This window comes from Ostrea edulis, chromosome 4 (assembly GCF_947568905.1).
Source record: "Ostrea edulis chromosome 4, xbOstEdul1.1, whole genome shotgun sequence".
Taxonomy (NCBI): Eukaryota; Metazoa; Mollusca; class Bivalvia; order Ostreida; family Ostreidae; genus Ostrea; species Ostrea edulis.
Window position 1 is genome coordinate 84,752,276 of NC_079167.1, and position 26,263 is coordinate 84,778,538.

The 26,263-nt window shown below is 36.0% G+C and overlaps 1 protein-coding gene across 2 annotated transcripts in view; it reads left to right on the top strand.

Moving 5' to 3' along the window:
* Window positions 1–26,263, top strand: part of LOC125672296 (proteasome adapter and scaffold protein ECM29-like) — a 71,617-nt gene that overhangs the window by 19,625 nt on the left and 25,729 nt on the right. For both annotated transcript variants that reach the window (XM_056164034.1, XM_056164033.1), the window contains 20 exons: window positions 1,087–1,167; window positions 3,032–3,227; window positions 4,060–4,151; window positions 4,426–4,557; window positions 5,494–5,620; window positions 5,818–6,014; window positions 6,887–6,988; window positions 7,282–7,395; window positions 10,362–10,454; window positions 11,225–11,339; window positions 11,438–11,552; window positions 14,077–14,145; window positions 14,400–14,517; window positions 16,182–16,352; window positions 16,444–16,523; window positions 17,316–17,421; window positions 20,328–20,375; window positions 20,535–20,656; window positions 20,836–20,998; window positions 21,758–21,817. In XM_056164034.1, coding sequence (XP_056020009.1) covers window positions 1,087–1,167; window positions 3,032–3,227; window positions 4,060–4,151; window positions 4,426–4,557; window positions 5,494–5,620; window positions 5,818–6,014; window positions 6,887–6,988; window positions 7,282–7,395; window positions 10,362–10,454; window positions 11,225–11,339; window positions 11,438–11,552; window positions 14,077–14,145; window positions 14,400–14,517; window positions 16,182–16,352; window positions 16,444–16,523; window positions 17,316–17,421; window positions 20,328–20,375; window positions 20,535–20,656; window positions 20,836–20,998; window positions 21,758–21,817 — 2,301 coding nt within the window. The remainder of the gene's footprint in view (window positions 1–1,086; window positions 1,168–3,031; window positions 3,228–4,059; window positions 4,152–4,425; window positions 4,558–5,493; window positions 5,621–5,817; window positions 6,015–6,886; window positions 6,989–7,281; window positions 7,396–10,361; window positions 10,455–11,224; window positions 11,340–11,437; window positions 11,553–14,076; window positions 14,146–14,399; window positions 14,518–16,181; window positions 16,353–16,443; window positions 16,524–17,315; window positions 17,422–20,327; window positions 20,376–20,534; window positions 20,657–20,835; window positions 20,999–21,757; window positions 21,818–26,263) is intronic.

The following is a 26,263-nucleotide window of genomic DNA, read 5'->3' on the forward strand; positions in this document are numbered from 1 at the left end:
ACTATGATACCAGGTATTTATAGAAATACAGCGTATGGCGGCCTAATGGTGCTAGATTTGTGGAAAAAAAAGGTTGTTATCGTGAAATGTAATCCGGGGTATAATTAACGGAAAAATAAATAAAATTCAGCAATTCTAATACAATATAATGAATTCATATTGATGTAGAAGCACAAAAAATACGAACTTTATTTCCTCTGTTATATACATACAGAATATGTCTGTGTTTCCTCTGTTGTATAGTGATGTGTCTGTGTTTCCTCTGTTGTATAGTGATGTGTCTGTATTTCCTCTGTTGTATAGTGATGTGTCTGTCTTTCCTCTGTTGTATAGTGATGTGTCTGTATTTCCTCTGTTGTATAATGATGTGTCTGTGTTTCCTCTGTTGTATAGTGATGTGTCTGTATTTCCTCTGTTGTATAGTGATGTGTCTGTATTTCCTCTGTTGTATAGTAGTATGTCTGTATTTCCTCTGTTGTATAATGATGTGTCTGTATTTCCTCTGTTGTATAATGATGTGTCTGTGTTTCCTCTGTTGTATAGTGATGTGTCTGTATTTCCTCTGTTGTATGGTGATGTGTCTGTATTTCCTCTGTTGTATAGTGATGTGTCTGTATTTCCTCTGTTGTATAGTAGTATGTCTGTATTTCCTCTGTTGTATAGTAGTATGTCTGTATTTCCTCTGTTGTATAGTGATGTGCCTGTATTTCCTCTGTTGTATAGTGATGTGCCTGTATTTCCTCTGTTGTATAGTGATGAGTCTGTATTTCCTCTGTTGTATAGTGATGTGTCTGTGTTTCCTCTGTTGTATAGTGATGTGTCTGTATTTCCTCTGTTGTATAGTAGTATGTCTGTATTTCCTCTGTTGTATAGTGATGTGTCTGTATTTCCTCTGTTGTATAGTGATGTGTCTGTATTTCCTTTGTTGTATAGTGATGTGTCTGTATTTCCTCTGTTGTATAGTGATGTGCCTGTATTTCCTCTGTTGTATTGTAGTGTGTCTGTATTTCCTCTGTTGTATAGTGATATGTCCACATTTCCTCTGTTGTATAGTAGTGTGCCTATATTTCCATTGTGTACTTGTAGGCTCAGCAGAGATCTGCATCTCAAAGACTTCACACGGTGGGAAGCCAGAAGCTGCCATTCAACCCGGCAGCTTACGAACAGGTCAGTCCTTACACAAAACAAATTTACACTGCAGGTTACGAACAGGTCAGTCCATTAACAGTACAAATTAACACAGCAGCTTATGAACAGGTCAGTCCATTAACAGTACAAATTAACATAGCAGCTTATGAACAGATCAGTCCATTAACAGTACAAATCAACACCGCAGCTTATGAACAGGTCAGTCCATTAACAGTACAAATTAACACAGCAGGTTTTGAACAGGTTAGTCCATTAACAGTACAAATTAACAACGCAGCTTATGAACAGGTCGGTCCATTAACAGTACAAATTAACAGAGCAGCTTATGAACAGGTCGGTCCATTAACAGTACAAATAAACACAGCAGGTTATGAACAGGTCGGTCCATTAACAGTACAAATTAACACAGCAGCTTATGAACAGGTCAGTCCATTAACAGTACAAATTAACAGAGCAGCTTATGAACAGGTCAGTCCATTACTCGATACAAACACATTAAAACATAGTGATAATCCAGAGTTACTGCTTCTAATGAGGGGATTTATAGAAACATTACACACTTTTCTGACACAGTATTTTAAAATACTATATTTTTAGAGTTTTGTATTAGAATGAGATGGACTGTACTCGCAGATAAAAATATTTTAGATGACTTCTTTATGCATAATTTTGAAAGATACATTATTCTGATATCCAAAATGTGTATATGTTTAGTGTATAAAGTGTCTGTAATGGGGATCTTTATGAAATTAATTCAGAATCTATGGTTTCTCTAAATTGGTAAACTTTATATTAAACAAATATTTAAAACTATTGGCTGCCATTTTTTGTGTCTGTAATTTGGACAGACATGTTGTTTCTTGTGATGACTGTAGTCTTTCCTGTTTCTATTTTTAGCTCTCCTGAGCCAAAGGCTCAAGTGAGCTTTTCTGATCAAAATCTGTCCGTTGTCGTCGGTGTCGTAAACTTTTCACATTTTCGACTTCTTCTCAAGAACTGCTGGGCCAATTTCAACCAAACTCGCCACAAAGCATCCTTGGGTGAAGGGCTTTCAAGTTTGTTCAAATGAAGGGCCATGTCCTTTTCAAAGGGGAGATAATCACGAAAAGCTTCCTGACATATTGCAGATTCAAGTTTGTTCAAATCATGGTCCCCAGGGTTTGGATGAGGCCACAATAGGGGATCAACGTTTTACATATTAATATATAGGATAAATCTTTAAAAATCTTCTCAAGAACCACCGAGCCAGAAAAGCTGAAATTTACATGAAAGCTTCCTGATATAATGCAGATTCAAGTTTGTTAAAATCATGGCCCCTGGGGGTTGGATCTTCTTCTCAAGAACCACTGAGCCAGAAAAGCTGAAATTTACATGAAAGCTTCCTGACATAGTGCAGATTCAAGTTTGTTCAAATCATGGCTCCCGGGGGTTGGATGGGGCCACAGTAGGGGATCAAAGTTTTACATACTAATATATAGGATAAATCTTTAAAAATCTTCTTCTCAAGAACCACTGAGCCTGAAAAACTGATATTTACATGAAAGCTTTCTGACATATTTCAGATTTCAGTTTGTTAAAATCATGGCCCCCAGGGGTAGGATGGGGTCACAAGGGGGGATCAAAGTTTTGCATACAAATATATAGGGAAAATCTTTAAATATGAGCCAAGGTGACTCAGGTGAGTGATGTGGCCCTGGGGCCTCTTGTTAGATGATCTTGTGATGACTGTAGTCTTTCCTGTTTCTATTTTTAGATGATCTTGTGATGACTGTAGTCTTTCCTGTTTCTATTTTTAGATGATCTTGTGATGACTGTAGTCTTTCCTGTTTCTATTTTTAGATGATCTTGTGATGACTGTAATCTTTTCTGTTTCTATTTTTAGATGATCCTATACCTGCGACTATGTTTAGTCCATGGCGGGGGGATTTCTTGTGACACAGACTCCCTTTCCTCCATGCAAGACGTTTCCCCCCAGGTGGCGCTTTATGTTCGACAACTTCTCCAGATAGATGCTAGTGACAGTGCCCCAGTCATACTCTATCTCCAATTCATACAGAAACTGCTCAGTGCTGTGGGAGGTAATTCTACTTTGAATATGGGGGGGGGGGGGGGGGGGGGTGGCAATGCCGTTCTGAAATATCAACACCTTACTGCTGCGACCCGAGTTCAATCCCCCGTGATCGACAGTGGTGGTATGTGAGTAGGCATGTTGGTTGCCCGCTCGGACACATGGGTCTCCTACAGGTACTCTGGTTTCCTCCCACATAATGACCCCCTAGCGCAAACATCCATGCATCAAAAGGACCCCATTGGAAATAAGCTAATCCTTGGTATTTATGTATGTATATTTGGATGTACATGTATGTGTACCAAATAAACATGAATTGATTTTTCAAGGCTTTGAATTGAGGGGTTTGGGTTGGGACTATCATTAACACATGTTTTTCTGATCAAAGTTTGGTTCAGAGTTGTTTGTCACATGATGACCATGATGTTATAGAAACATATTTAGCAATAAATGACAACGATATTAAAATTTGTTGTGTTAGAGCATTTTCTGTAAATCAGTTGATATAGAAAAATAATCGTGTTGCCATTATAACAGACACAAATTCTGCAACCAATTCTGCAACCATTTTTTGAATATATGTGAGGCCACCTAAGCTTACTATACTTAAAAACATCTTTCCCAAAAAGAAAAAAGGCTATGAGACCCCCCCTCCCATTTACCAGTAATCTGTTTACTGTAAACTAACTTTTATTCGGAGCTACTTTATTTAGCGATTCACCTTTGGAGAAATTTAAGGACTGGTTCGTGATGAGAAATATTTTCGATGAGGTTCTCGCAAAACTTGCAAAATTTTCTCGTACGCAAGTAAAAGTTGTTTTACAGTATCTTATGTACTTCAGGTTCTGTCTCCATGTTTTGTCTGTTGGAGCTGGTGGCAGTAGCTCCAGACCTCTTAGCCACAAGATTTGTCTCCCAGCTCAACTGGATAAAGGTACAGTATTTTGTATATCATAACCCTTTTCTAACACGAATGAAGGACAAGGAATTACATGTATGTTACAGCTGGTAACTTTAATTACCAGGTATATATACTATGGCCAAGACATTAGCTAGCCACATTCTCTCCAGCAATATTTAAATGATCGATTACAAACTGTTAAATGGCTATGCTTTATCTGTTCTAGAGACATTGAATAATCAGGCCCTCTCTAGAGTTTATTGTGATAGGAGATAAGGTAGATTTGATTTCTTTCATTTTCTTGTAGAGTTACGTGTTTTCCTCACGGGAAGATCTGAAGAGCTATGCGGGTCAGATGTTGTCCATTGTCACGTGCTGCCAACCGGAGGCAGATGTTCTAGAGACACTCGCACACTTCCTGTCAAGAATGTCAGATAAAGTAATGTTCTAGAGACATTCGCACACTTCCTGTCAAGAATGTCAGATAAAGTAATGTTCTAGAGACATTCGCACACTTCCTGTCAAGAATGTCAGATAAAGTAATGTTCTAGAGACATTCGCACACTTCCTGTCAAGAATGTCAGATAAAGTAATGTTCTAGAGACACTCGCAGACTTCCTGTCAAGAATGTCAGATAAAGTAATGTTCTAGAGACATTCGCACACTTCCTGTCAAGAATGTCAGATAAAGTAATGTTCTAGAGACATTCGCACACTTCCTGTCAAGAATGTCAGATAAAGTAATGTTCTAGAGACATTCGCACACTTCCTGTCAAGAATGTCAGATAAAGTAATGTTCTAGAGACATTCGCACACTTCCTGTCAAGAATGTCAGATAAAGTAATGTTCTAGAGACACTCGCAGACTTCCTGTCAAGAATGTCAGATAAAGTAATGTTCTAGAGACATTCGCACACTTCCTGTCAAGAATGTCAGATAAAGTAATGTTCTAGAGACACTCGCACACTTCCTGTCAAGAATGTCAGATAAAGTAATGTTCTAGAGACACTCGCACACTTCCTGTCAAGAATGTCAGATAAAGTAATGTTCTAGAGACACTCGCACACTTCCTGTCAAGAATGTCAGATAAAGTAATGTGATACTCTAAAACGGTTACAACAAAAACGATCACAGTGAATTACTTTTGTAATGTACAGTTGTTTATGAAATAGAGAAGAAATGAATACTATAACAGATGGTGCTTATAATGAACTGGAACTGTCTGTGGTGTATTGTTATGGCTGTCTTTTACTGTATACAGTTTATGATATGGACAAATCTTTAAATAATCCAAAATTTTGATGCACAAAAATGTGATGTCACAACAGCTTATGTTCACAAAATCTGTCTATTCAGAAAAGCTTTCTGTTTTTTCAGAACTTTGAGGTACAACAAGGGTCAATTCTAGCCCAGGGTTACTTAATTGGTCGCTACTTACGAGGAAAGACACGAGAAATGAGCTCGGCTGTCACCACAGTTGTTGTTGACTCCATCAAACAGTTGGGTGAGTGCCAATTTGTCAGATAACTGGTCAGATCCATCAACAGTTTGGTGAGTGTCAATTTTTGTCGGATCACTGGTCAGATCCATCAACAGTTGAGTGAGTGTCAATTTGTTGGATTTCTCAGTACTTGTCTATTGAGGCATATATTATTATAAATGTACTGTGTATAGTCGTTTGATTTTATTTCAATCCTGCAGTGGGCATCATTAAAACTGCCACGGAACTGAATGTGACCTTGGTGTCCAGCGCCTGCCTGGCCCTGGGAGAAATCAGCAGGAACATGTCACTACCACTGCCACCTGGTGAAGAAAATGATAATGAAGGGGAAGTAACCAAGCTCTCAATTCTCAACTTGTTATTAAAGCTCATCAAGACATCTAGTCAAAACAACAAAGTATGTAGCCATATAACTGAAATAGTTTAGTACAGTTGTCTAGTATGGATCACATTATTCTGCCAGTTTCATAACGTGTAAAATTTCAATATTTACTGGTCAATCTAATTAAAATCAGACTTCTTAGATCCGCGCCGTATACTCTGCATAAGTAGATTTGACATAACCCGATTAGGGGTCATGTTCAGATGAACTTTATGTCAGCCAATCAGCGCGTCGGCTTTGAAATCATCAGTGTTCACAATTCAAGGAAAATAGCTGCGATTGTTTGGTTTGAAAGAAAACACACTGCAGCTAGATGCGACGTCACAATGCACTGTTTACGTCGACTGGCGTTATATTCCTCGCGTTAATTAAGAAAACCACCTTGAAAACTATTCAAATCGTACCCATCCCTATTCATACATAAATTGCAATTCACAATTAATTTAATTTGGGTGTATTTTATATCGTACGTTTTGTTGTTTGTATGAACGGAATAGATTCGGCATTATTGTGAAAGTTTAGAATTCCTTATGTGAGAACAACAATTTTATAGTGTGCAATAAACTTCGTGGGAAAGCGATTACTGCAATTTGTTTATGAATTGCCGGGAACCACCTGAATAGCCATCATTGTCTGTATGGCACAATCTGACTGGCTGATAGTTCTCATGAATATTACAAGCAAAAGGTCATGTGGACATGACCCCCAATGAGGTTATGTCAGATCCTATTATAACGATTGTAAGCGTATCCTAGGATCTGGTTTTAATTAGGTTGATTTATTGCTTAGTTTATAATGAAATAAAGTATTCAATATACATAATTTTAGTCAGTATTTTTTTTAATAGTGATGAATACGATCGTGTGTATTGCTACATTTATCATTAGGTGAAGGAACGTGCTGCCATTACCCTTGGACAGATGTGTGTCGGGGATGAACTCTTTCCATTCAGAAAGAAAGTCCTACAAAATCTGATGGATTCATTCCAGGTAGTTTAGAATAGTTATACTTCATTGTTTCTTTGACGAGCAGTCTTAGTTGGGTATTTTGATATGTGGACTGATTCATATTTTTAGAAGGAGAGAGCTCATATAGGCTAAGCCTGCTGCTCAATCCCATCAATTTATTGAATGAAAATGTTGTTTAAACTATATTTTTGGAAGTAAAAAGTGCTGATGTGTGGCTCTGTGTGTGTGTGTGGTTGTTGTTGTTGTTGAGTCTTACCTTATCTGTAATATCAGTTTATCGTGGTTGTATATAAATGCTATATTTTTTTATGTAGCCCAAACAGATTGAGCTCCACTTAACAACAGCTGAAGCCTTAGTGTTTGCTGCTATGGGAGTTAACTCCCCTGCTGCCAGGGATATGTGGACCCAGTCAGAGACGGACTATCAGGTAGAACTGATGACCGCTGTATATAGTTCAATCGACATGTAAAACCCCATGGGGATCCGGGTTAGAATAGGTCCTCAGTACCCCTTGCTTGTTGTAAAAGGCGACTAAATGGGGCGGTCCTTTGGATGAGACCGCAAAAACCGATGTCCCGTGTCACAGCAGGTGTGGCACGATAAAGATCCCTCCCTGCTCAAAGGCCATAAGCCATAAGCGACGAGCACAGGCCTAAATTTTGCAGCCCTTCACCAGCAATGGTGACATCTCCATATGAGTGAAATATTCTCGAGGGATGTTAAACAATATTCAATCAATCAATCAATCAATCGACATGTAAAATTTTCCAGCTCGGATTTGTCTTTTTTAGTAGATTTTGAATTTGTACTTCAAAAGAAATCAAATTTTTCAATAGAAACAAGATCCATAGATAGGAAAAAAGTTTTGATTCCGGCAAAATAAGGAAGTCCTACTTAAAGTTTGCTAAAATTGAATGAACAGTAGACATACAGTATGTTGTCAATTAATCTATATATCGTTTACCATATATACTCGCCCATAAGTCGGTTGTATAGTTTTTAGGTTATTTTGGAGGGAATTGCCATTGACCCATTTATCAGTCGGTCCAACATTTTTCAAGAATCGGTTGACAATTTCAAATCAATGCTCTAATGTTTTTACCTGTGTTTCAAATAATATTATAAGTAATGCACCGATATTTGAATCAAAACTCTATGTCCGACTTATAGGAAGATTAGTATTTTTCTGGATGGCGTAATGTATAGCCTAGTATTTTTTTTAAAAACAACAAAAACATGGACAAAATAAACAAAATAGTAACTGTTTAATTTCTTGAGATTAAAAAGTGAAATATCGATGTCATATCCCAAAATATTATTGGAACATGGATAAATACATAATTTAAGAGTATTGATATAAAATTGATTTGTTGGGGAAAAAATATCTAGATATTACGCCATCCAGAAAAATACTAATCTTCTTAGGACACTACCTATAGAGTTTTGGACCAAAATTTAATTCCCAAAAATCTGACTTATAGGCAAATATATACAATAGTAATGATTCATTAATTTAATATATGCATAACAAATAAGATTTCTTTACAAATGTGAGTTGTGTATTTTGAAATACTCTAAAAGAAGTCGCAGAAAATCAGATTTATGCTATATACATAGAGTAAAGTCCATTCTATGCACGAGGAAAGAAATTCATGCTATATAAAGTTAATAAAATACTGTACGTGCTATACACAGGAAATAAAATACTGTACATGCTATACACAGGAAATAAAGTACTGTATGTGCTATACACAGGAAATAAAATACTGTATGTGCTATACACAGGAAATAAAATACTGTACGTGCTATACAAAGGAAATAAAATACTGTACGTGCTATACAAAGGAAATAAAATACTGTACGTGCTATACACAGGAAATAAAGTACTGTATGTGCTATACACAAGAGATAAAGTACTGTACGTGCTATACAAAGGAAATAAAATACTGTACATGCTATACACAGGAAACAAAGTACTGTACGTGCTATACACAAGAGATAAAGTACTGTACGTGCTATACACAGGAAATAAAATACTGTACATGCTATACACAGGAAATAAAATACTGTATGTGCTATATACAGGAAATAAAATACTGTACATGCTATACACAGGAAATAAAATACTGTACGTGCTATACACAGGAAATAAGATACTGTATGTGCTATATACAGGAAATAAGATACTGTACGTGCTATATACAGGAAATAAGATACTGTACGTGCTATACACAGGAAATAAAATACTGTACGTGCTATACATAGGAAATAAAATACTGTACATGCTATACACAGGAAATAAAATACTGTTTATGCTATATACAGGAAATGAAATACAGGTGACTCCTGATGACTTGAACTTCAATCTCTCAAAGTTCTTGATTTCTTGAAGTGAAATTACGGTTTCGATTTTTCTTTCTATTTAACTAAACAAATTTACTATTGATCTCACATTCTTTTGTTTTCTCAAAGTTCTCGATCTCTTGAGGTGAAATTTGGGTCCCATAAGACTCATTTCATTGTTTTTCACTCTCAATCTCGAGAATGCACATCACTCAAGTGTATAATTATTTCTGCCTGGACCTTACCTGGATACGGTGAATGCCTATGGCTAGCTTGGCCATGTTAATCAGGTGCTTCCTTTTGGACTGTTCACTACTGAATTGGTCAGTTTTAACCCTGCACCTGTACTTTGATTTTGTTATATATATTCTGACTATAAGCAAAATTTACGATTTATTTTGACTTGACAATGAGACAGTAATTTTGAGAAAATAATTCAGGGATTGTGCTCCGCGTCGTGAGTGACGATTGTGCTCTGCGTAGTCAGTGACTGTGTGACTAGAAATTGTGACGATTGTGCTCCGCGTAGTCAGTGACTGTTTGACTGGAAATTGTGACGATTGTGCTCCGCGTCGTGAGTGACGATTGTGCTCCGCGTCGTGAGTGACGATTGTGCTCCGTGTAGTGAGTGACTGTGAAACTTCGTTATGTATAAGAATGTGTACATGTAGTTGTACAGTATGTCTATTTTAGCATTAAAAAAAAATAAATGAATATTCAATAAACTTTGAAAAATATTTTCATTTAAGCAAGATTAAGTTCCGTTTTCTTGAAATGAAGTCAATAACCTGAAATATGTAAAGAAAAATGTTGTAAATATGCCAACATGGTTACTATAAAATCTGAACCATAGTGATCTGACCTTTAATTTCTGGATTTGACTCAACCTCCAATCTCTTGAAGTTCTATGAAGATCCTTTAAACTTTGGGTTGTTAAGAGTCACCTGTATGAGCTATATGTATGTCCGTGCTGTACACAAGAAATGATTTTCTATACATGAATGTCAGGTGTACATTTTTCAGTCTAAATTGACCGTTTTCTGTAAACAGAGCAGCATTACTGCAGTGGAGGATGATGTAGAATGGTATCTGGACCACATCCTGACGAAATCTATAGTTAGTGCCAACCCACACCTTAGACAGGTGAGCACCATGTATACAATGAGTGTTAGTAAATACATTTGTCTACCTGTAGGTTTCAATATCAGGTGTTGTAAAAACCCAGAAAAGCATCATCAACTAATTAGCTGTTGCATTTCATTTGTGAATTTTGAAAATTCTTCATGTCTACCGGTATACAAGTTGATGCTGCTTCTATTCATGTTTTCATAGCAATCATAGAAATATAGTACTCGCTTTCATAATAATTACAGAAATTTACACATTTTCATAATGATTTTAGAAATTTACACATTTTCATAATAATCTTAAAAATTTACACATTTTCATAGTAGTCTTAGAAATCTACACATTTTCATAATAATCCTAGACTTGTGCACATTTTTAATACCTGTACGTTTACATAGACGACTTAACAAGTTTAAATCAAGTATGATGAGGACTGAGCTATTTCCCTTAATAATTTTTTAATGCTATAAATAGCAAGTAACAGGCTGAGTTATTTCCCCTTAATCATCCCAAATACTTCAGATATAACAGTGAAAGTACTGGTAAAGGAAAATAAGTGACTGTTCTTTGTTGTTGTTTTTTTTTGGATGTTAAAGTTCTTCATCAAAGTAATTAGATAAAGCTATTTATTGAAGTCCTGAATCAAAATCTTTAATTAAAAAAACCTTGAAGCCGAAGCCAGACATAAGAACCTATACATGTAGATGTCGGATTGAATTAAACATCTTGTCAGTAATGTTAGCCAGGGTTGTGGTATGAGATATCCCATGATTCGTCTGTTATAGGCTGCCTGTATCTGGTTGCTGACGCTGGTTAAGAAATGTGGACAGCACTCCGTCATACAAACCAGACTGAGTCGAATTCAATCAGCCTTTATGAGCATGTTGTCTGAAAATGATGGTAAGAATTTCATCAGAGAAGTATCGAATATTTGGTCAATGTGCATTGAGATATACAGCAACATGGATTTGTTACAAGTATTGCATTTATATTTGTAGATGTTACACAAGACATTGCATCTAAAGGTCTGGGAATGATCTACGAGATTTCAAGTTCACAGCAAAAGGATTCTCTTGTGGCTGAACTTGTGGAGACTCTCACCACCGGTAAAAGGTCAGCAGTGATCAAATATGTCTAAATGAATGTTATGATGAATAGTGGCTGAGCTTGTGGAGACTTTTACCACCGGTAAAAAGTCAGCAGTGATAAAATATGTCTAAATGAATGTTATGATGAATAGTGGCTGAGCTTGTGGAGACTTTTACCACCGGTAAAAAGTCAGCAGTGATAAAATATGTCTAACTGAATGTTATGATGAATACCGGTAAAAGGTCAGCAGTGATAAAATATGTCTAAATGAATGTTATGATGAATACCGGTAAAAGGTCAGCAGTGATAAAATATGTCTAAATGAATGTTATGATGAATACCGGTAAAAGGTCAGCAGTGATAAAATATGTCTAAATGAATGTTATGATGAATACCGGTAAAAGGTCAGCAGTGATCAAATATGTCTAAATGAATGTTATGATAAAGCCGACTAAAGAAGGTAAACCATACTGTCACCAAAACTCCAGTAGACAATTAACTAAAGATTCGCTAGACTACCATCAACTGACCATATGTAAATCAGACTGGCTCGAAAACTGTAGTAGACAATTGACTAAAGATTCGCTAGACTACCATCAACTGACCATATGTAAATCAGACTGGCACGAAAACTGTAGTAGACAAGGGAATATAGGTAAACCAGACATTGACATTCTCGTAGACAAGTGTCTAAAGATAAACCAGACATTGACATTCTCGTAGACAAATGTCTAAAGATAAACCAGACATTGACATTCTCGTAGACAAATGTCTAAAGATAAACCAGACATTGACATTCTAGTAGACAAATGTCTAAAGATAAACCAGACATTGACATTCTAGTAGACAAATGACTAAAGATAAACCACACATTGACATTCTCGTAGACAAATGTCTAAAGATAAACCAGAGATTGACATTCTCGTAGACAAATGTCTAAAGATAAACCAGACATTGACATTCTAGTAGACAAATGTCTAAAGATAAACCAGACATTGACATTCTCGTAGACAAATGTCTAAAGATAAACCAGACATTGACATTCTAGTAGACAAATGTCTAAAGATAAACCAGACATTGACATTCTAGTAGACAAATGACTAAAGTTAAACCAGACATTGACATTCTCGTAGACAAGTGTCTAAAGATAAACCAGACATTGACATTCTAGTAGACAAATGACTAAAGATAAACCACACATTGACATTCTAGTAGACAAATGTCTAAAGATAAACCACACATTGACATTCTAGTAGACAAATGTCTAAAGATAAACCAGACATTGACATTCTCATAGACAAATGACTAAAGATAAACCAGACATAGACATTCTAGTAGACAAATTACTTAAGATAAACCAGACATTGACATTCTAGTAGACAAATGTCTAAAGATAAACCAGACATTGACATTCTAGTAGACAAATGACTAAAGATAAACCAGACATTGACATTCTAGTAGACAAATGACTAAAGATAAACCAGACATTGACATTCTAGTAGACAAATGTCTAAAGATAAACTAGACATTGACATTCTAGTAGACAAGTGTCTAAAGATTAACCACACATTGACATTCTAGTAGACAAATGACTAAAAATTTAACCACACATTGACATTCTAGTAGACAAATGACTAAAGATAAACCACACATTGACATTCTAGTAGACAAATTACTAAAGATTAACCACACATTGACATTCTAGTAGACAAATGTCTAAAGATAAACCAGACATTGACATTCTAGTAGACAAATTACTAAAGATAAACCAGACATTGACATTCTTGTAGACAAGTGTCTAAAGATAAACCAGACATTGACATTCTTGTAGACAAATGACTAAAGATAAACCAGACATTGACATTCTAGTAGACGAGTGTCTAAAGATAAACCAGACATTGACATTCTAGTAGACAAATGACTAAAGATAAACCAGACATTGACATTCTAGTAGACAAATATCTAAAGATAAACTGGACATTGACATTCTCGTAGACAAATGTCTAAAGGATAAGTTTTGATTTCATGAAAAAAATCTCAAATCAAATCTTGGACCCAAGTCTGAGTTTTGACTGCAATTTAGTTTTATTTTGAGATTTGGGACGAAATTAAGTAAGAATTTGAATTTTTTTGGACAAATAACAGCTGGATGGAGTGGGGAGGGGCATTCACTACCTTGTGAGTATGATAGAGATTGATGGATAATGGTCTGTAGGATTAGTTATGGTTCCTGTAATGTAATGAAGAGGGGGAATGTGCAGTGTACATGTACAATCTTACTGAAATCGGATCCTTTGATCTGCTCATGTAGATCGCTACACAATTTACTTATCACATTTTTTTTAAAATAATCTTAAGAATAAAAACATCTAAGTTACATCCACAGGGCTCTCTCCTGGACCTGATAGGGGACAGTGGTGGTCCTTGGATTCCTCTGTATCCTTCCTGATTTTAGAATCTAGATCTGCTCCTCATTACTTGTAGTATCTCAGAATATCGAGCGTGTGCACACTTGATGGGTAATTTGTGTTTGCTGTGTTAATTTCAGCTCCAAAAAGGAAGTCACTGGGGACACGGCAGTGTTTGATGATGGAGCCATGGGGAAAACTCCAGATGGGTAATCATGTTTCTGTATATCATTGATGGGTAATCATGTTCCTGTATATCATTGATGGGTAATCATGTTTCTGTATATCATTGATGGGTAATCATGTTTCTGTATATCATTGATGGGTAATCATGTTCCTGTATATCATTGATGGGTAATCATGTTTCTGTATATCATTGATGGGTAATCATGTTTCTGTATATCATTGATGGGTAATCATGTTTCTGTATATCATTGATGGGTAATCATGTTTCTGGTTTCAGGGGTGGGATATCGACCTACAGAGAGCTCTGTTCCATAGCTAATGACCTCAATCAGCCGGACCTCATCTACAAATTTATGCACTTGGCCAATCACAACGCCATGTGGAATTCCAGAAAGGTGGGAGGACCAGTACATTTCTGTTAGGACAATAGGAGAATCAATACATTTCTGTTAGGACAATGACTTTGATTGATTGATTGTATATAGTTTAATGTCCCTCTCCAGAATCTTTCACTCATATGGAGATGTCACCATTGCCGGTAAAGGGCTGCAAAATTTAGGCCTATGCTCAGCGCTTATGGCCATTGAGCAGGGAGGTATCTTTATCGTGCCACACCTTTTGTGACACAGGACCTCAGTTTTTCCGGTCTCATCTGAAGGACCGCCCCATTTAGTCGTCTTTTACGATAAGCAAATGGTACTGAGGACCTATTTTATACTCAGATCCCAACAGGATAGGATAGTGGGAGAACCAGGACAATAGAATCCCACATCAAATCTAATGCCATGAATTGACGGGAGGATCAAGGATCACATAAACAGTTCAAGTGATTTTTGACAGCAGGTGGCAGCATTTTTTCTACTTTAGACTTCTGCCCCTGTGATATGTATAAAGGCAGCTCATTATACAGGTAGCTTTCACTCGGATCACCTCGGTTGATTCCATCTAACCTCGGATGTATGATGTTTTCTGCCACAGTACGTATAGTGACATATAACATGTTTAACGTTACTGATCAACTGGAACTACTGACAGCTCTCACGATATACAGTCCATTTTAACATATAACGCTCTCATTGTTTGTAATTATTTCTCTCTCAGAATTATGTTTTCTTTTCTCTAAATAGAGGGCAGTTTTGTAAGGAAAACTCAATAAATTCATTTTAAAAAACATATTTTGATCACTACTTTCTGAAAGCGGAAGTTTTTCCAGGAGAGTAAATAGACGACTGCATTGCAGATGTTATGCTTAGCTACATATCACTTAATGACACACATCCGAGGCTAGTTGTAGGGTACTGGAATCTGCTGAAGTTTGCCGAATGAGGTAGCTTTATGTCCCTGAAATTGTCTGTCTGTTTGTCTTTCTGTTGCTTCTTTTTCTGCCTACAACTTTAACCTTGGTGATAACTTCTGAAATATGTAAGATAAGGACTTCTTACTTCATGATCTAAAAGGTCAAGGTCATTCATCAAGGTCATATTTTTCACCATTGAGTAGTGCTTTACTATGGGCATAGTGTTCTCTAAACACATGTTGGTTTGTGTTAGGGTGATACCTTTTGGTTTAGTATGATGACAAATCAGACATTTCCTGACTTTGGGTTCAGTACAATAACAGCTCTTTATTCAGACATTTTTCTGTGTTAGGGTTTTGTCTTTGAGTTCAGTGTGATAACAGCTGTTTAGTGAGATGTTTTTCTGTGTTAGGGCTCTGTCTTTGGGCTCAACATGATAACAGCTGTTTAGTGAGACATTTTTCTGTGTTAGGGCTCTGTCTTTGGGTTCATCATGATAATAACTGTTTAGTGAGACATTTTTCTGTGATAGGGCTCTATCTTTGGGTTCAACATGATAACAGCTGTTTAGTGAGACTGTGTTAGGGTTCTGTCTTTGGGTTCAGTATGATAACATTTGTTTAGTGAGACGTTTTTCTGTGTTAGGGTGCAGCCTTTGGATTTAGTACAATAGCTGTTTCATGAGACATTTTTCTGTGTTAGGGTTCTGTCTTTGGGTTCAACATGATAACATTTGTCTAGTGAGACGTTTTTCTGTGTTAGGGTGCAGCCTTTGGATTTAGTACAATAGCTGCGCAGGCCGGTGAACAACTCCAGCCGTTCCTGTCTCAGATTGTTCCCAAGCTGTACAGATACCAGTTTGATCCGAATCCCAAGATCCATCAGGCCATGAGCTCCATCTGGAACGCCCTCGTCAAAGACAACAAGAACACGGTAGGTTGATTCCTGTCTAAATGTTCATTAATTACACTCAGGAAATTCTGTAGAACACGTATCAGACAGCTCCTAACTTTGTTCTTACCAGGTGGATACGTACATGAAGGAAATCCTGAGAGACTTGGTGATGAACTTAACAAGTCCGCAGTGGAGGATCCGGGAGTCCAGGTTAGTGTGACACTGCTAGCTGCAGAACTGTAGCCCTCTTGAAAAAATATTGGGACATATCAGAGAGCTACAGATCCACCCCTTACAAAAACCTTCGATTTATGGCGCAGAAAAAAATGCTCATGGTTGAGGCCTTATATCATTGTATTCTTGATTTGCTGTCTCATAGATTAGCTTTAGTGGGAGAATTCACGACATTTAAATGAATTATTTTAGGCCGAGTTGCACAATGTGCATATGGCTTATAGAATGGTGAATGGCGGGAGGTTGGTCGGGCGTCCCTGTAATAGGATATCTACTTTCATCGTCTTTGTGTAATCAACTCCTCTTACACCTCTAACTTAACATTCCTCAAACTGTGTACAGCTGTTATGATTGAAAATATGCATGTGTCTTTTTGAAAGTGATCAGACATTTTCATTTACATGTAGTTGAACTTTGTCATTTTTAAAGCATGTCTTGAATAGACGGTACCTATTTTTGTAATCATCTCCTCTTACAGCATTTATTTGACATTTTTCAGACTTTGTACAGTTTTTATGGAAGCATTGAAGATGTTCATGTGTCTTTTTTGGAAGTGATTGGACATTCGTCGAAAAATTTACATGTAGTTGAACTTTGCCATTTTTAAGCTTGGTGCCGTAACCAACTCCCCTATAACATATTTTATAGCAGCCCCGCCATCTCTGTTCTTAAATAGATTTCTCATTATAAACATGTAACTTCATGAATGTGAAATAGTCCTGCATCATGAAATATGCAACAGCAATTAAGCTCCTAATTTTGATTCAGTTGCCTGGCCGTGAATGATTTGTTACGAGGAAGGCCATTGGATGATGTGGTAGAGCAGCTCCCAGAATTGTGGGAAACTTGTTTGAGAGTCCGAGACGACATCAAGGTAAGATATTTCTATACTAGCATGTGATGATGACTCATTACAACATAACACTGTAGAATTGGATGCATTCAATGTTTTATTCTAGAGATGTTAGTTCAATAATGTTGATGGTCAGTATCACTGAACAATACTCAAGTAGTGATCATGTACAGTTAATATTTAAATTATCGCATCACTGAACAGTAGTCAACCTGTACAGTTAATACTCAAATTATCGCATCACTGAACAGTAGTCAACTAATGATCATGTACAGTTAATACTCAAATTATCGCATCACTGAAGTCAACCTGTACAGTTAATACTCAAATTATCGCATCACTGAAGTCAACCTGTACAGTTAATACTCAAATTATCGCATCACTGAAGTCAACCTGTACAGTTAATACTCAAATTATCGCATCACTGAAGTCAACCTGTACAGTTAATACTCAAATTATCACATCACTGAACAGAAGTCAACCTGTACAGATAATACTCAAATTATCACATCACTGAACAGTAGTCAACCTGTACAGATAATACTCAAATTATCACATCACTGAACAGTAGTCAACCTGTACAGTTAATACTCAAATTATCGCATCACTGAAGTCAACCTGTACAGTTAATACTCAAATTATCACATCACTGAAGTCAACCTGTACAGTTAATACTCAAATTATCACATCACTGAACAGTAGTCAACCTGTACAGATAATACTCAAATTATCAATCACTGAACAGTAGTCAACCTGTACAGTTAATACTCAAATTATCGCATCACTGAAGTCAACCTGTACAGTTAATACTCAAATTATCACATCACTGAACAGTAGTCAACCTGTACAGTTAATACTCAAATTATCACATCACTGAAGTCAACCTGTACAGTTAATACTCAAATTATCACATCACTGAAGTCAACCTGTACAGTTAATACTCAAATTATCACATCACTGAACAGAAGTCAACCTGTACAGATAATACTCAAATTATCACATCACTGAACAGTAGTCAACCTGTACAGATAATACTCAAATTATCACATCACTGAACAGTAGTCAACCTGTACAGTTAATACTCAAATTATCGCATCACTGAAGTCAACCTGTACAGTTAATACTCAAATTATCACATCACTGAACAGTAGTCAACTTGTACAGTTAATACTCAAATTATCGCATCACTGAAGTCAACCTGTACAGTTAATACTCAAATTATCGCATCACTAAAGTCAACCTGTACATTTAATACTCAAATTATCACATCACTGAACAGAAGTCAACCTGTACAGATAATACTCAAATTATCACATCACTGAACAGTAGTCAACTTGTACAGTTAATACTCAAATTATCGCATCACTGAAGTCAACCTGTACAGTTAATACTCAAATTATCGCATCACTAAAGTCAACCTGTACAGTTAATACTCAAATTATCACATCACTGAACAGAAGTCAACCTGTACAGATAATACTCAAATTATCACATCACTGAACAGTAGTCAACTTGTACAGTTAAAACTCAAATTATCGCATCACTGAAGTCAACCTGTACAGTTAATACTCAAATTATCGCATCACTAAAGTCAACCTGTACAGTTAATACTCAAATTATCACATCACTGAACAGAAGTCAACCTGTACAGTTAATACTCAAATTATCGCATCACTGAAGTCAACCTGTACAGTTAATACTCAAATTATCACATCACTGAAGTCAACCTGTACAGTTAATACTCAAATTATCACATCACTGAAGTCAACCTGTACAGTTAATACTCAAATTATCACATCACTGAAGTCAACCTGTACAGTTAATACTCAAATTATCACATCACTGAACATTAGTCAACCTGTACAGTTAATACTCAAATTATCACATCACTGAAGTCAACCTGTACAGTTAATACTCAAATTATTGCATCACTGAAGTCAACCTGTACAGTTAATACTCAAATTATCACATCACTGAAGTCAACCTGTACAGTTAATACTCAAATTATCACATCACTGAAGTCAACCTGTACAGTTAATACTCAAATTATCACATCACTGAAGTCAACCTGTACAGTTAATACTCAAATTATCGCCTGTAAACAATACAGTAATACACACTTATAATCAACACACTTATAACGAATTTACACTTATAACGAATTTACACTTATAGCAAAGTGATATTTATTCCCCCACTAGAGGAAAATGATGAAAATCTTATTGGATATAACAAAGTTTGGTTATAACGAATTGTTTTTTGCAGGGCCTAGAGGTTCACTATAACTGTGTATTATTGTCGTTGACTACTAATCATGTACAGTTAACTATCGAATGATTGCCACTCCATTCTTTGTCATTTTCACCATGCCACCACATTTTGTCTGGAGTATTTTCCCCTCTACATGAATTTTTTGTTTTATTGTAGAATAGTTTATCTATGATAAGTTTTCATATTATGAATGCATTTTAAGGTGCTCAATAAATGAACAAGTAATTATTGAAAGCATAAAATTACACATGCATGGTCAATCTATCGATTGATATGCTCAATATTCAGTTCATTGCCAAATTCATTATACCATACTATTTTCTAAATCACAAAAATCAGCTGTTGAACAAGAATTAAATGTGTAATATATACTTGTGTATTTATAGGTAGATCTTGGGTAATTTTTGGTGATTTTTTGTTTTTTCCATGGAATATGAAAATGGCAGGAAAATGCACATAAATGACTTTAGCATGAATTGTGCATGCTATGAAGATGTCTCTTTGTCAGGAATCATTTTTACAGTCTGTGTGAGTCATCACAATCATGAGACAAATCTGTGTAAATTTTCATGCAATGCTATCACAAGTCAATGTAGTGGATTGTACACTATTGTGACCCCTAGTTATCACACACAATGTCTGAATTATTTTACCAGGAGACGGTGAGAAATGCAGCTGATGTAGCATGTCGATCTCTCAGTCGGGTGAGTGGCTTAATAGGTTTAGAGTATAGAAATGAATAGAATATAGATTTTTATTGTCAATGTGTAAATACCACAGTATGCTAATTTTTCACTTGTTCATTCACACAAGCTCAGGCATGCCAATAGTTCACTTGTTTATAGATACATATATTCCAATAGGCGTCAATAAAGATCTGTGATGTAAACTATGGTAAAATGGGCGAGAAAGCCACCAGCTTAGTCCTGCCTTGTCTGCTAAAAATCAGCACATACAGTCCTGTCCCGGAGGTCAGGGCCATTGGGTAAGTTCAAAGGTCAATATCAAATAGATCATGACCACAGGTCAAGTATACGTGTAGGCCTCTAAAAAATTAAATTTCCTATTTGTATTCTTATTCACAATAAGTATTTAGAATAAAGTAAAACTATATGCTGTATAGAGAATGAATCTTTACTTATAACAGGTCAATGATTCTTGTAGATTGTCAACATTGTTGAAAATTAGTAAGAATGCAGGACCCCTTCTAAAGCCTCACATTGCTGTGCTGGTAACTGCTCTGTTAGAGGCTGTCAGTGGTTTGGAGCCTCAGGTCATGAACTATTTCAGTCTCAGGATAACAGGAAGTGAAGAGGCTCAGGAAAGGGTAAGTGTCAAAATAGACTTAGGAAATGGTGCATTTCAAAATAGGGTCAGGAAATGGTAATTATCAAAATAGACTCCGGGTGTGTGTGTGTGTGTGTCAAAATAGGCTCAGGAAAATGGTGAATGTCAAAATAGACTCGGGGGGGGGGGGGGGGGGGGGGGGGGATGGTGAGTGTCAAAATAGGCCTAAGAAACAGTGAGTATCAAAAGAGACTCGGAAGAGGCTCAGGTAAAGGATCATTGTCAAAAGGGAAGTGTGAGTATAGAAATAGACTCAAGATAGTGTGAGTATAGAAATAGACTCAAGATAGGGTGAGTATAGAAATAGACTCAAGATAGGGTGAGTATAGAAATAGACTCAAGATAGGGTGAGTGTCAAATAGACTCAAGATAGGGTGAGTATAGAAATAATCTCAATATAGGGTGAGTGTCAAATAGACTCAAGATAGGGTGAGTGTCAAAATAGACTCAAGATGGGGGGAATGTCAAACCCTGCAACTTTCCATGGATGTAAAGGAAATATGTGTAAAATTTTATAAAGTGTTTGGTGAGAATTTACCAAGTGCATCATATTTGTTAACGATCAATAAAGTTAAGTTTTGAATGTTGTTAAACATATTTGTTTTTGTATTCTTCTTTTACCAGTAATTCATACAAACACGGACAATAAAGATATCTAGGACAATATAATTTTGTACAGTGCAGTAGATAAAACTTTATGCTCACAGAAAAATGTAACGTGTGAGATGTAATTTTTCAGCTGGACAGTGCTCGTATAGCAGCATCAAAGATGTCCCCGATGATGGAAACGGTCAACTATGTAAGTAAAAACACACACATATATAGATATATGTTATTACACGTATTATTTAAAACCGTTTTACATTTAGACTATACCAGAGTGTTGCTTTCATTATTTTCTGACATAAAATGAATTTTTTACCTTAGGGCTATTCCAGAAATAAATACATGGGGGGGGGGGGGGGGTCGGGAGGCACCTTTTGTATATACCAAGCACCCATGACCCATCAAATTAATAAACTCATTTTACAATGACCCATCAAAAAAAAAAAAAAAAAACTAACCAGACCCACCACAAAAATATTTTTAAAAATGAAAACGGTACAAATCTCGCGATGTTTTCGGGACAAACATTCTAGTCAATGACACGGTAATGCCTGTGCGACATTGTATCACAGTAGTTCTGAAGAAACGATGTCACATCAACAATGAAAGGCATCTATGGCGGGAATGTTGGAAAGATTGGGAGTCCAAACGATGCTATTATTATGAAATGGGTATGGATATGTTTTTCCACGAATCGTTCGTCTTCTAATGGAGCCCGCGCCCGGAGGCCTCTATATCACCATCACACCGACTGATAGATATAACGCATCGGTACCCTCGTATAAATCAACTAAGGTTTGCCTATTTTTATTAGAAAACAGAATACCTATTGGTTTCAAAATATTCCCAAAATCGATGCACTGTAAACTGTAATAATCTACAGAACATCACGTCCAAAGGGACCCTACTATACGCGCCTCTAATTTGAAGAGTGCCGTAATGGAAAGTTATGCGCTGCAAAGAGCGACAACTCGAATAGTTCTATGTTACTTCCGATTTCGAAAGCAGCATTTCGAAAGCACGTTTTCAATTTTCCCTCCGACGTTTTGTAACCAACACGACAAGAGCGACAATAAAAATATTCTGAAAACTCAACACCCATGTGGCACAAAATAAAACAATAGAAACTACCCACTACCCATAATAAATATTTTTTTAACAGTCCAACCACGGACCAATTAAAATATGAAAAAATACGACCACCCACACAAAAAAATATCATTTGCCGCCCGACCCCCCCATTTGATCATTTCTGGAACAGCCCTTAACTAAAATTTGTCAAATATACAATATTTGCAAGAATCCATTTCCAGTAAAACTGGAGTTTGGATCATTTTACTTTTATTTTTATTTTACTTGGGTACCAGGGTATTGACAGGATAAGGGCTGAAAGTATAACAGAAATATGTAAGGAAACTCTTCAAATGAGTTTTTGGAGAATGGGAAGACTTTATTTTGTTTAGGTCAACTCATGCACTGTTTATTCAGATAACAGCCCTGTAGTCGGGGATGAGACAAAAATATGTAGCCTACACATATCTTCTGTTGTCAGGGTTCATTGCAAACACCACCTTTTGTTTTCAAATTTGATTAAAAGTACACTGTACATGCTCCAGTTATGCGAAGAATCAAGATGGCATTTTTCTCGGTCGACACTTCGTCAGTCTATTGCTAAGTGAATCCTTTCACGGTGCAAATGATTTCTATTTCTCGAGTGTTAGATCACTTTTGGTATAGATGAAGACTTGTTCAGTGTAGTTTTGTCTTTTTACTTTAAATTATAAGGATTTAAGCTAATTTTGGCCTATGCTATATGATATGTAACTTGGTGCAGTTTACGCTTCATATAACACGCTTCGCGCATTATAAAGCGTAAACTGCACCAAGTTACATTATATCGTATAACATAGGTCAAAATTAGCTTCATTTCTTAAAGAAAGAGTTGTCATCCCATGTATGTACCATTCTTCATTTTGTATAAATTTGAAAAAGTGAAAGACATTGCCCTAGATATCTGTTTGTGCTACATCAACCCTTACTGTGACAGTATTGTATCAGCCATTACCGTGACAGTATTATATCAGTCATTACCGTGACAGTATTATATCAGTCATTACCGTGACAGTATTATATCAGTCATTACCGTGACAGTATTATATCAGTCATTACCGTGACAGTATTATATCAGTCATTACCGTGACAGTATTATATCAGTCATTACCGTGACAGTATTATATCAGTCATTACCGTGACAGTATTATATCAGTCATTAACGTGACAGTATTATATCAGTCATTAACGTGACAGTATTATATCAGTCATTACCGTGACAGTATTATATCAGTCATTACCGTGACAGTATTATATCAGTCATTACCGTGACAGTATTATATCAGTCATTACAGTATTATATCAGTCATTACCGTGACAGTATTATATCAGTCATTAACGTGACAGTATTATATCAGTCATTACCGTGACAGTATTATATCAGTCATTACCGTGACAGTATTATATCAGTCATTACCGTGACAGTATTATATCAGTCATTACCGTGACAGTATTATATCAGTCATTACCGTGACAGTATTATATCAGTCATTACCGTGACAGTATTATATCAGTCATTACCGTGACAGTATTATATCAGTCATTAACGTGACAGTATTATATCAGTCATTACCGTGACAGTATTATATCAGTCATTACCGTGACAGTATTATATCAGTCATTACCGTGACAGTATTATATCAGTCATTACCGTGACAGTATTATATCAGTCATTACCGTGACAGTATTATATCAGTCATTACCGTGACAGTATTATATCAGTCATTACCGTGACAGTATTATATCAGTCATTAATGTGACAGTATTATATCAGTCATTAACGTGACAGTATTATATCAGTCATTACCGTGACAGTATTATATCAGTCATTACCGTGACAGTATTATATCAGTCATTACCGTGACAGTATTATATCAGTCATTACAGTATTATATCAGTCATTACCGTGACAGTATTATATCAGTCATTAACGTGACAGTATTATATCAGTCATTAACGTGACAGTATTATATCAGTCATTACCGTGACAGTATTATATCAGTCATTACCGTGACAGTATTATATCAGTCATTACCGTGACAGTATTATATCAGTCATTACCGTGACAGTATTATATCAGTCATTACCGTGACAGTATTATATCAGTCATTACCGTGACAGTATTATATCAGTCATTACCGTGACAGTATTATATCAGTCATTACCGTGACAGTATTATATCAGTCATTAACGTGACAGTATTATATCAGTCATTAACGTGACAGTATTATATCAGTCATTACCGTGACAGTATTATATCAGTCATTACCGTGACAGTATTATATCAGTCATTACCGTGACAGTATTATATCAGTCATTACAGTATTATATCAGTCATTACCGTGACAGTATTATATCAGTCATTAACGTGACAGTATTATATCAGTCATTAACGTGACAGTATTATATCAGTCATTACCGTGACAGTATTATATCAGTCATTACCGTGACAGTATTATATCAGTCATTACCGTGACAGTATTATATCAGTCATTACAGTATTATATCAGTCATTACCGTGACAGTATTATATCAGTCATTACCGTGACAGTATTATATCAGTCATTACCGTGACAGTATTATATCAGTCATTACTGTTACAGTATTATATCAGTCATTACTGTTACAGTATTATATCAGTCATTACCGTGACAGTATTATATCAGTCATTACAGTATTATATCAGTCATTACCGTGACAGTATTATATCAGTCATTACCGTGACAGTATTATATCAGCCCTTACCGTGACAGTATTGTATCAGTCATTACCATGACAGTATTATATCAGTCATTACCGTGACAGTATTATATCAGTCATTACCGTGACAGTATTATATCAGTCATTACCGTGACAGTATTGTATCAGTCATTACCGTGACAGTATTATATCAGTCATTACCGTGACAGTATTATATCAACCCTTACCGTGACAGTATTGTATCAGTCATTACTGTGACAGTATTATATCAGTCATTACCATGACAGTATTATATCAGTCATTACCGTGACAGTATTATATCAGTCATTACAGTATTATATCAGTCATTAACGTGACAGTATTATATCAGTCATTACCATGACAGTATTGTATCAGTCATTACCGTGACAGTATTATATCAGTCATTACCATGACAGTATTATATCAGCCATTACCGTGACAGTATTATATCAGTCATTACCATGACAGTATTATATCAGTCATTACCGTGACAGTATTATATCAGTCATTACCGTGACAGTATTATATCAGTCATTACAGTATTATATCAGTCATTACCGTGACAGTATTATATCAGTCATTACCGTGACAGTATTATATCAGTCATTACAGTATTATATCAGTCATTACCATGACAGTATTATATCAGTCATTACTGTGACAGTATTATATCAGTCATTACCATGACAGTATTATATCAGTCATTACCGTGACAGTATTATATCAGTCATTACCGTGACAGTATTATATCAGTCATTACCGTGACAGTATTATATCAGTCATTACTGTTACAGTATTATATCAGTCA